Source organism: Lycium barbarum, chromosome 6, assembly GCF_019175385.1.
Source record: "Lycium barbarum isolate Lr01 chromosome 6, ASM1917538v2, whole genome shotgun sequence".
NCBI classification, from domain to species: domain Eukaryota; kingdom Viridiplantae; phylum Streptophyta; class Magnoliopsida; order Solanales; family Solanaceae; genus Lycium; species Lycium barbarum.
In genome coordinates this window covers 113,321,925-113,333,192 of record NC_083342.1, presented here as the reverse complement: position 1 = coordinate 113,333,192, position 11,268 = coordinate 113,321,925, and the positions used below count along the sequence as shown (strand labels likewise).

The following is an 11,268-nucleotide window of genomic DNA, read 5'->3' as shown; positions in this document are numbered from 1 at the left end:
TTGACTTTCCAAGATTACTAACTAAAGAACTTACAAAATATTACAAGTCTTATGACTTTCCTTGCTGTTGAAAATGAAAATACCACTTCCACATAAATACTTAGAATTATTCTTTTGATTTCAAGAAACATACAATTAAGTCACTTGCGAACACAATGAAATAAGCTACAAGAGCATGATCAATAAAGTGAAGATTTATTTTAATTTAGCAATTGATAACTTTTATGAAAATGCCCATTGGATGATAAAAACTAAAATTAAAATGACAGAAAAAATGTTAACATCGCTTCTATAAGAGGATGCCACAAACAAATCAAAAAGTGATCTATGAATCTCTGAGAGTTCTTGTTTGCAAATCAAATAATTTCTAATTACATCACGATGTATCAATGTACTATATGTACTTAAAATTCACTTAAAAGAACATTAAAATATAATAAGGAGATGAAAGAGCAACTTGACTGTTAAAAATCATCGAAGGTTATGATGAAGTAATAAGTACTTCTTCATTCTTAATCAGGTTTTTGGGTTTGAACTCTAGGTATGGAATCACATTTAGCAAAGACCGCTTTAACTCTTAAAGTGAGATTTCTCTTGCAAAAAAAAAAAAACTTGAGTGTTAAAATTGTTGGGCCCGTGCATATCTAGTAATTTACATAAACATAGCACTATAGCAGAAATGGATGGGACTAAAATTACAAAAGCAAATTCTTGAAACTTGCCGAATTCAATTGCAGGAACTCCCAAGGAAACAGACAGTTTTTGAGGCAGCGACCATATTATTTGGTCGTGTAGGCCAATCGAGAGACAGGGTCTGCATTACACTCCACAGTCATCACTCTCATTAAGTACACATCGATTACCATCAAGTTGAAATAGTCGCCACTGGTGTGGATTGAATAGGCAAGACCTCATCCTCATTCTCCTTGTTGATTTCAAATTCATCTTGAACTGTTTATGACAATTCAAAATTGGAAGACTCCATTTGGCTGCTCGTCTTGCTTGTCCCCTGTAACAGATTCTGAAACCTCAAGAACCTGCTTATTACCTTCAATCAAATCATCATCAAGCTTGCTCTATGGTGTCGTGAAGGCAGACATAACTAGAAAGAAGGCCGTATCCAAGGTGGGTTGTTAGCTTGACTATATGGGCAGTAGTGCTACAAAATATCAATTTATTTCCTGCAGACGAAGATAAGTTATCACAACTAAAGTGAGCAGAGGACCCTGCAAGCAACAACAATCATGTTCTGGAAACAATTTCGTATTCTTACTATGCAGTAGTACTGTAGTAACAACAAATTTTAAAACAACTAGATGATTACTTTATTAGACACAAAATTAGGCAGGAAGACCGAACCTCATTAAATGTAGGACAGCGAAAATAGACTTTCCTTATGCATTTGTAACTCCACCCAGGGTTCCATTATTGACTTTCTTGGTATTCTCCTTGTCACCCAGGGAGTGGAAGTCCTTGCCATGATCTGGGCCATCACGACCATGGTCATCATTAGCGTTAAAACCACCGGAATCTCCATCACCATGTCTGTCATGGTTGCCATCTCTTCCATCAATCTGTCGAAAAATGGAAAGAAAAAACAGCATAAACTAAAATAATATGCCAGAAACAGCACAAAATATTAGTGCACTCCAGTAAAAACAAAAAGGGAATGAATTCTACGTGCAATACTTCTGAATTATCCTTTTCCGATTGTTTCTTCGACAACGTCTCGATTGCTTTAAAGACATCTGCAAATGACACAATCATTTGTTCCTTGAGCAACTCGGTTGCTTTAAAGACCTAACAAAACCCAAAAAAAAACATAAAAATGAAACAAGTGTTTGTGTTTAGATAAACTGAAATGTTAAACTAAAAATGTACACAGAACTGCAACTGCCCATACCTCTCGAATATCACTCTTCAACTCCGACTGTTCATCAGAAAGTCGTTTGAGCTCGGCAATCCTCTCCAAATTGTTCACTGGGGGGTCCGATTGGGTTTTGGGCTGATTTTTGTTTTTTCTAGGAGGAGTGCTGAAGTCATCCTCACTAGGAGGAATGCTGAAGTCATCCTCACTAGCTTGAATTGCAAGAAGATCTCTGGATGCCACCTCATCATTTGGATTTCCAGATGATTCAGGCAAATCCAAGTGAAATTGCTCAAACTCCGTCGGAGAAACATTCTTGAACTTCAACTACATAAAAAAAATTAAATGAGTATAGATGAAAGATGAAAAACAGCCCCATAATATTTACTATGATTTTTACAGTATACATTTGTGTTACATGCTGCATACACTGCATGTATACATTATTTATACTGCAAAATACAGATTATGTATATCGACTTTGCAATTCACCTTGTCCCTGCTGATCTTGAAGAACCCACCAGACAACTCATTCAAGGTCGGTTGCTTCTTAATTTTCCAATTAAGAATACGAGGTACTTTATTGTCAACCCGGTGAGCCAACTTGCCATCAACAATAGTGCAGCACTCGTAGAACCAACACTGTAAAGCCAAAGGTAAACCCCCAAGCCTATACATCTTTAGACCCTCCCGCAACCTATTGCTCATGGACTCCACCATGGCTCTAAGTACAAGTATACCCCAAGGGAATGTCTCATAATCCCCACTCTCAACAATATCAAAATCAGCCTTCGTGATGAACGTTTTCTTAGTCGCAGTTGAGAACAAGAACGTGTGTATAAAATACAGCACAGCAATCTTGACCGCATCCTCGTCCGACCTCCATCTCTTTTGGAGGAAGCAGTCAACTAATAACGGCTTGGGTACCTTTTTAAGTCCAGAAAAGTACATATCCATCAACCTATTGGGACCACTGGATTCGTAACCCTTATCAGCATCACCACAACATTTCAAACCAGTAATAATCCCCAATTCTGCCAGTCCAAAACGCAACTTGGTTCCGTTCACTTTAAACCACAGTTCGTCCTCATTTTCTGGGACCACCTGCCTGAGCAATAAGGAATGTATAAGCTGGTTCTGTACAATTACATCAGGCAAATCTAGAAAGTACCCGAATCGGGTTCCCCTGAAGATCTGGAGCTGTCTATCATCCAACTTGCTCTTCAACAATTTAACGACTTCACAATTTGTTTGCGAACTTACACGCGTGTGGAAATGTTTATTTGGTGGAATATAGAAATCCCAAGTCTGCACTCCAAAAGAATATCGATGTTAGCTAACAATTAAAATATTCATCAAGTGCCACCTATATACTTATTATTGTGAACAAAAAACACTGTATATACAATCAGACCTCTCGACACCCTTTAAAAGGGCATTTCACTATAACATGCAAGTTTCCTTTAGAACCAATTTTTTTAAATCTATAATAGCCCTTTACCTATAATAACATCCATCATTATAAGTTTATAACGGTACACTCTTTGTAAAATTACCTCTCTATAACAGTCTTTACTCAAATATATATATATATATTGTTTTATAACTAAAACCAATCTATTAATTATTTTTTATTGGAGACATAATCTTTATAAATTTTGTAAGTTCCAACGAGTAAATCTGGAATGTCAAGAACTATCGTTAAATCGGAGCAGGAGAATGTAAAAGATGAAGTTGGGGACTTTTTGTATTCTTCCATTTTTCCACTCCTTCCACCTTATAAGAATTGTACTAGCCTTGTTAATTTTTTAATTAATGAGATATGAATATCATTTGAGATTTAAAATTAAATAATTTTATTATCTTTATAACGCAAACAAAATGAAAAAAAACCCCAAGCTTTTGGGTTTGTAAGAGTCAAATAAGATAAATGATCAATGTTGTTATAGGTGTATACCAGCCAATCACTATAAAGGGCAACAAAAGGTCCAAATAGACACTGTAATAGTTGTGTATACACCCGCAACAACGACAACAACAACAACATACCCTGTGTAATCCCACAAGTGGGGTCTGGAGAGGGTAAAGTGTACGCAGACCTTACCCCTACCTCGTGAGGTAGAGAGGTTGTTTCAGATAGACCCTCGCCTCAGAATAAAGCAATAACAAAGCAGGTCAAATAGGAAACAAAGGAACAATAACTACAAGTCTACAACAAAACAATATGCTAAGCGAAGAACAAGAGACAGTAAATAATGACAGAAATCGAAGGACAAGAAACTTTAGGAGAAATACTACGACTACTAGTAAGGAAGGAGGTGTATACACCCGCACTGTATACAATATATCTATATTCACACAGCACACACTTTCTACACAGTATACACTTATTATATACACTGTATACATAATTACGTTAATATACACTACTATATTAAAATTATAACACTCTATACACACATTAAACCCAAAATATTGGAAACAATAAACAACAAACTAGTGAAAACTGTTGAAAAAGTACCTTCAAATTAGAGGGGCTTGAAGGACCATTATCCAGCTTTCTCTTTTTTGATCCAATAATAACTTTATCCCCAGCAACCACCTGTAAAGATTTACCCTTATTTTTTCCAACATCCTTTAGCAGCTTCTTTTTTCTACCTGATTTACCTCTTACAGAACCTTTAGCTCCAGGGTATTTCTTGACATTAGATTTAGGGGTTGTTTGCAACTTGGAATCCATAGAATCAGAACTAGTTTCTTCAATTTCCTCTGATGATAAATCATTATCAGTATCAGTAAAATCATAAACAGACAAAGGGTCGAATTTCACCCCTTTTCTGCTTGCTCTTTTCTTTTTCTTGGGTGGAGCCGACTTTACCATCGTTGTTAACAAATACCTTAAATCAAACAAACAGGATTTTGTCGGGAATTGAAGGGTTTAACAGGGCAAGGGTTTGTCAAATGGTGTGTTGTGGGTAGGTTACTAGTGTCAGAAGTAGTAATAAGTGTAAAGTATAATTTCAGATCAATGTGGGTTAACCCAAAATAGTTGCTACATTAAAGGGTTTACTGGCTTTTAGTACTTAGGGTGTGTTTGGTACGAAACAAAATCTTTTTCAAACACACCCTAATTATTTAGGGTTGTAAAATATTTTGGACTATTTAGTATTTATCAACAAGGATGTTGATTCTCTAAGTATTAAGCATTGAAAAATATTTTTTAAAATTTAAAATTGATTTTATATATTGGGAATAATGTGTTTGGATGGATGTACTGGAGTTGGATAATACATCGTTCGTATTTATATTTGATGATAAAAAGACAACTATGAGTACTTTTTTGGAAAATCCCTTAAAGTTGTTTACGAAAAAATGCAAAATAAAAGATGTTTTTACATGCACAAGGACGAATAACGAAAACGGCATGGGTAGAGAGTTAAGGGTTTTGTTTTTTTGGAAAGAGTATTTGGAAAAAAATATTAGAAATTTAAAATTTGATCAAACTAAGTGGACGTTTGGACATAAGAATTGTAAATTTGGAAAAAAAAGTAGTACTTCCTCCTTGCCAATTTATATGAGGGTGTTTGATTGGATACGAATTTAAGAAAGAAATGAAGACTTTTGAATCTTGTGGTCTAAAACAAGCCACAAAAATTTTTGTGGCTAGAAATCATTTGATTAAAAAATGAGAATTTTAGATTTAAATTGTTGCTAACTATAGAAATATGTCATTCTTTTTGGACTGACTAAAAAGAAAAGAGTGTCATATAAATCGAGACGGAGGGAGTATTTATTTTCAAATTGAAAATTGTATTTGAAAATTGGAGTTGTGTTTGGACATGAATAGAAATTGGAGTTTTTTTTTTAGAATTTTTATGATTGATTTGGAGTGAAAATTGTGAAAACAACTTTTTGGAGTTTTTCAAATTGAGATTTTTTTTGGAATTCAACTTCAAGTTGGATTTCGGAAAATTGTTACAATTCTATCTCCAAACACTTTTCTGGAATAATATTCCACGAAAAAGTGAAATCTATCCATGGTCAAGCGGGCCCTAAAAGTGCTTATACGAACTATAATTGAGGGTGACCAACTTACGATTCATACGCAAGGGCGAAGGTAGAGTTTACCATACAAGTTTGTCCGAATACCGTAATTTTGGTCCAAACTCTATTGTCTTGAGAAATCCACTTATATTGTATAAATTATTAAGTTAGAACTCAATAACTTAAAAGGATAAAATGTCAACCTAAGCCTCAAATCTTGGTTCCATCTCTGCGTATAAACAAATGCTTTTCCTTTCTTTACAGGAAGTGAATACTCAGCATCACTAAAAATAGTAAACAACTAGTAGGTTAAATCTGTGCATGTACAAAGTAGAGTAGGTTCCAAGCTCGGAAAAAGTAGGTGTTAGTGTAGAAAAAGTCTAACTGACGCAGCCTTTGAAGGATAGAAAACAATTATATAGCTGACCTCAACTAATTTGAGATCAAGGCCTAGTTGATTTATTGATTGATCTTGGTCTAATTGCAGTAGGTTTAGATTAGCCACTGAACCAAGTCCTGTTTTTCAGATTTCACTAATCATGTCTCTTTCATTGGCATGAATTTGGATTTTGCATTACTCTCACTTAAAAGTTAAATATAAACTGAATTTCATTATTTTCACCAGAATATACATATGATTTTACTAGTATTGACATATTACACATGATCTGAGTGTGCGCACGATCATCATATTCAAACATAGGGTAAAATACTATACAATGATGCACTAAGCATCAGACCATGTAATGTCATAATCACCCCAGTCGCCTTCAGGTATGCCCAAGGCTTCCCAAACTGCTTTAGAGGCATCAACGATGTTATTCGGGCATGGAGGCTGATAGTCATGTTCATCATCACATCCCATGGTAGAGTCACACTCGTCTACAACTTTAGCCTTCACACTCTTGCCATTAGCACTTACGGTGATAAAGTTGAGGCACCTATCTCCTCCACTATACCATCCAGTTGAAAGGGCGACAACTGGAGTCTCATCAGAGTGGTATTGGTTATCACATTCCGAAGGTCCACCACCATCTCCACCTGCTTGGAAGCTATTTAAGGTCAAAACAGCCTTGGCGTTGCCGGTCACTGGAGGCGAGCATTTGTAAGTGGTGTACATTTTGCCTTGTTTGCAACAATCTGAGTCATTTTCAGGGTTACATTGTCCTGGTGGCGGCTTTATGCCTCGGATTTTGCCGCTCGGCTGGCAAGCCTGTAATCTTGCCTCTAAGCAGCCAGTAAGAGTGGCAAAAACCAGCAAAACGGGAAGATATGCTCCAAAGCTAGATTTCTTCATTGCTTTTGTTACTTTCTCTTATCTGTGTTTTGTTTCCGTTGTTGGTTTTGTGGATACTGGGATGATCTAAGTGGTTTATATAGTTTTTTGGTCAGAGAAAGTGCCAATATTCTGCGCAAGACATGAAAAGTTTCTTATAATTAGGTATGCGGTTAATGAGAGTTTAGCAGTCAAATGGTCTAGTGGAGCACTCTTTTATCCTTTTAGTTATTTGGCTATAGTAGATTTGGACATATTTGATTGTAACTTCTTTATTTTACTTGATGGTCACGGCCTTTGTCTTATATAACGGGACATCTAAGTTGGAGTCTTATGTCTCTTCAACTTTACACCCACGGCTTTAATCTAACCATGCTCTCCTGTTGCAGGAATTCAGCAACAATACATTTTTTATTATCTTGGATTACATGGTTGCTGAAAAAAATGTATTCTTGCTGTATAACAGGAGCACAACTGCACAAGATATTGTGTTAAAGAAAAGTTTGGAGTGTTATAAAGCTGGTTAAAAATGGCAAAAGTCATGAGGGGATAGATTCTCATAACGAAAACTACCACTTGCATAATTTGACCATTCAATAACTCCACTCAGATCAAAGGTTACGGTTGTTTGAAACTCTATTGACAGGACAAGGCAATCCTCGCTAAGCTAAAGGAAATCATACAGAGTAGACCTAATATTGTTTCTTTTAAGCCTAGTCCTTATGACACTGGAGCATGATACAATTCATTTGAAATAAATTCATCTTCTTATTTTTGAGTATCATCTTTATGACAAATTTGACGAGTATCCTCGCAAAGATTACCCACCACAGTTAAGTTTGATGGTTAATCATCTCATCACCTCCTTGCTCACAAACAGAATAGCTCATTCTGTCGTCATAGTAAACAGAAATGAAAAAAAAATGTGTAGTGAGGTACTCAAAGATTAGAACTTTAATGCTTTTACTAGGAACATGCTTGTCCTCCTCCGCCTCCTCATTACAGAACAAAGACATAAGACACAGTAATCAGATGACAAAATTAATATATTCCTTTTTCACATTCATTTCCTGATTTGGTGTAATATTAAATAGGTAATGCCTCCTACTCTTTATTGATTTGTAATTCATCACCATTGACAGATGAAACTACAGTAGCTTACGATTGGCAGCTACTGTCTTGGTTGTCCCTTCTTTCAGATCATCATCAAGCTTGTTCAGTGTGGTTAAGGCAGACTAAACTGGCAAAAGATATTGTACCTGAGGTACTCTCCGTTGGACAGGACACATGTTGTTGTCTTGAGTACTTGTATGGGAAGCAGTGCTACTAGATAACAAGTTGTTGCAAATCGACGAAGATAGATTAACACAACTGAAGTCATAAGCAGAGGATCCCGAGAGCAATTGCGGAGCTAAATGAAAATTTGCATTATGGAAGTGGTGAAATTCACGTTATTAAGTCTATAACAGCAAAAGTCTTTCGTTTTATTCCAGGAAGTGATCATCATCATATAAGCCAAAACATCTTTGTTTTCAATTTTGATGCCTGTTCATAACTGCTTACGTATAATGTACCAAGTATAACTGCTTCCGTATAATGTACTAAGTATAGCTGGTTCTGTAGTAGGATAAAGTAGGAGTTAAGCATAAAAAATAGTCTAACTTTGATGCATCCGCTTCTGAAGTATTTTTAGCATAAAATAGTCCAAGTTTTATGCAGCCACTTCTAAAGTATTTATATCGCCTACGCCAACTACTTTGGGAGGTTTAGTTGATTGATTGATTGATTGATCGAGGTCAAACTGTTGTAGGTTTAGATTAGCTAAGAAATCCCTTTTTCAGATGTTTCACTAATCATGTCTGTAGCATAGGCATGAAATTTTATATTACTATCACTTCAAAAGTAGATATGAACAGAATTTCATTAGCTATAATTTCACAACAACAAACATGACAATCTAGTAGTATCTTCGCCATATATTACACATAATCACCATATTCGAATAATACCATAATACTATATGATGCACTAAGCATCTGACCATGTGATGTCATAATCGCCCCAGTCACCTTCTGGTATACCCAAGGCTTTCCACACAGCTTTAGAAGCATCAACAATGTTATTCGGGCATGGAGGTTGATAATCATGCTCGTCATCACATCCCATGGTAGAATCACACTCGTCTACAACTTTAGCCTTCACACTTGTGCCATTAGCAGTTACTGTGATATAGTTAAGGCACCTATCTCCTCCACTATACCATCCAGTTGAAAGGGCAACGACCGGAGTATCATCAGAATGGTATTGGTTATCACATGCTGATGGTCCACCACCATCTCCACCCTTTTGGAAGCTATTTAGGGTTAAAACAGCCTTTGTGTTCCCGGTCACCGGAGGTGAGCATTTGTAAGTGGTGTACATCTTGCCTTGTTTGCAACAATCTGAGTCATTTTCGGGGTTACATTGTCCTGGTGGTGGCTCTATGCCACTGATTTTACCACTTGGCTGGCAAGCCTGTAATCTTGCATCTATGCAGCAAGTAAGTGTGGCAAAAAACAGCAAAGCCATAAGAGATGTACCCACGCAAGAGTTCTTCATGATTTTTGTTCCTGGTCTCTGCTCTGGCTTTTGTTCTCAAATGTTAGTTGTGTGGAATTTGGGATGATCTACTTGGTTTAAATAGTGCTTTGATCAGGCAAAATGCCAATCTTAAGCTCAAGGCATGAAAGGTTTCTTATAATTAAGCATACAGATATTGAGTTTAGCAGTCAAATGGTCTAGTGGATTATAGTTTCTTTTGACTTACACTAATTTGGACTATAGGAACTTCAGATATATGTGATTATAATTACTTTACTCTCCTTGACAGTCACGGCCTTTGTTTTCTATACATAGATATCTAAATTGGAGTTTTCATTTTCTGCAACTTTACCTTCACAGCTACAGCAAAGGCATTCTACCACAACCTAATGTGACAAGAGCTTGATAGGTTAAATTATTGTATTGGGATTCTTCAGTGGCTGAAAACAATTTTGTATTTTTCTGCATAGTAATAGAACAACATATTGTTTCATCTGGTTGCTAAGTATGAAAACCTGTTGCGGATAGTGAAATTGTATAAAATTTAAATCCGCAAGAAATTCAGATTATATTAAATTCAAGATATATTAGTCCAAACAAATACTATGGATTAATATAATTGGATTAATTATTTAAGTCCAATAAATATGGCTTTAATTAATGGTCCGATTTTGTTGGGCTAGTCCATTGATTTGGGCTACAAATGAGGAGCCCACTTTGCCAAGCCGAAGGTGTCATCTTATCCAAGAGGCCCAATTTGGTGCCACGTGTCAAATGACGTGGCGTGACAAGTCAAATGAAAGAGACAATAAGGTCATGCCACGTGTCAGAATGATGCAGCATGCCTAGTTAAATCAAAGGCCAATGAAAGTGTGCCACGTGTACAAGTGACATGTTCCGACCAATCAAATATCGCCATGTCAACTGAAATCTGACTGGCCGAAAGAAGTTCGTCCTTATCACAACTCCTCTATCGTACAACTATAAATATGGGTCTCATAATTCAAAAAGGGGACAGAAATTCTAACAAGAAGCCAGGGAGAGCTTGTGGATCAAACGCCACAGATTTTTCTACAAGCTAAAAGCATTCAAGTATTTCTCTGGAAGTTCTAGAGATCAAGACGAAGATTCAAGATCAAGCTTCAAGCCCGTGAATCCAAGTACAAGTTCAAGATCAAGACCACCAGATTCAAGATCAAGCTCAAAAGCCCTTGAATTCAAGTACAAGTCAAGATCAAATCCATCAGTTCAAGATCAAGCTCAAAAGCCCTTGAATTTATTGTCGAAAAGACGAATCAGAGGAATCATAGAGATTTGAAATCAAATACAACGATTGTTGCGATATTTTCCTGTTTTAATTATTATTTTCTCGATGCGAATTTTATTGTCTATAAATTCTGGCACGCCCAGTGGGACAATCTCTCCCTCTCATATCAACTTTTCAATCATCAAAGTTTAACAACATCGAGATGACTTCAGAGAAGATCAACTCCAAATCAAA

General features: G+C 36.2%; 2 protein-coding genes across 7 annotated transcripts; both read right to left on the bottom strand.

Annotated features, from left to right (window-relative positions):
- Positions 1 to 311: 311 nt before the first annotated feature.
- On the bottom strand, positions 312 to 5,042 carry LOC132645599 (uncharacterized). 6 transcript variants are annotated; one of them, XR_009584139.1, is made up of 7 exons: positions 4,389 to 5,033; positions 2,360 to 3,175; positions 1,904 to 2,194; positions 1,681 to 1,800; positions 1,360 to 1,574; positions 1,153 to 1,181; positions 312 to 1,115 (listed from the first exon to the last, which is right to left on the bottom strand). XR_009584139.1 is itself a non-coding variant. In XM_060362673.1 (7 exons), the coding sequence occupies exons 1-5, from the start codon at positions 4,746 to 4,748 to the stop codon at positions 1,364 to 1,366; spliced, it is 1,746 nt and encodes a 581-aa protein (XP_060218656.1). In that variant the 5' UTR covers positions 4,749 to 5,042; the 3' UTR covers positions 312 to 1,115; positions 1,153 to 1,181; positions 1,360 to 1,363. The 6 variants fall into 6 exon arrangements, 5 of the variants coding, with proteins under 5 accessions (XP_060218656.1, XP_060218658.1, XP_060218655.1 ...); XM_060362673.1 differs by having other exon boundaries at positions 1,681 to 1,748; positions 4,389 to 5,042; XM_060362675.1 differs by having other exon boundaries at positions 312 to 1,181; positions 1,690 to 1,748; positions 4,389 to 5,041.
- Positions 5,043 to 6,638: 1,596 nt separating this feature from the next.
- On the bottom strand, positions 6,639 to 9,945 carry LOC132599999 (putative ripening-related protein 5). Its single transcript, XM_060313139.1, has 2 exons — positions 9,222 to 9,945; positions 6,639 to 7,124 (listed from the first exon to the last, which is right to left on the bottom strand). The coding sequence occupies exons 1-2, from the start codon at positions 9,783 to 9,785 to the stop codon at positions 6,639 to 6,641; spliced, it is 1,050 nt and encodes a 349-aa protein (XP_060169122.1). The 5' UTR covers positions 9,786 to 9,945.
- Positions 9,946 to 11,268: the final 1,323 nt, after the last annotated feature.

Excerpts from the sequence above, each read along its gene's own strand:
- LOC132599999 (XM_060313139.1), bottom strand. The coding sequence starts at position 9,785 with ATGAAGAACTCTTGCGTGGGTACATCTCTTATGGCTTTGCTGTTTTTT. Across the intron at positions 7,125-9,221 it reads ATGACATCACATGGTCAGAT|GCTTGCCAGCCGAGCGGCAA; the intron begins GCTTAGTGCATC and ends GCAAGATTACAG.
- LOC132645599 (XM_060362670.1), bottom strand. The coding sequence starts at position 4,748 with ATGGTAAAGTCGGCTCCACCCAAGAAAAAGAAAAGAGCAAGCAGAAAA. Across the intron at positions 3,176-4,388 it reads CAAGCCCCTCTAATTTGAAG|ACTTGGGATTTCTATATTCC; the intron begins GTACTTTTTCAA and ends TTTGGAGTGCAG. Across the intron at positions 2,195-2,359 it reads TCAAGATCAGCAGGGACAAG|TTGAAGTTCAAGAATGTTTC; the intron begins GTGAATTGCAAA and ends TTTTTTATGTAG.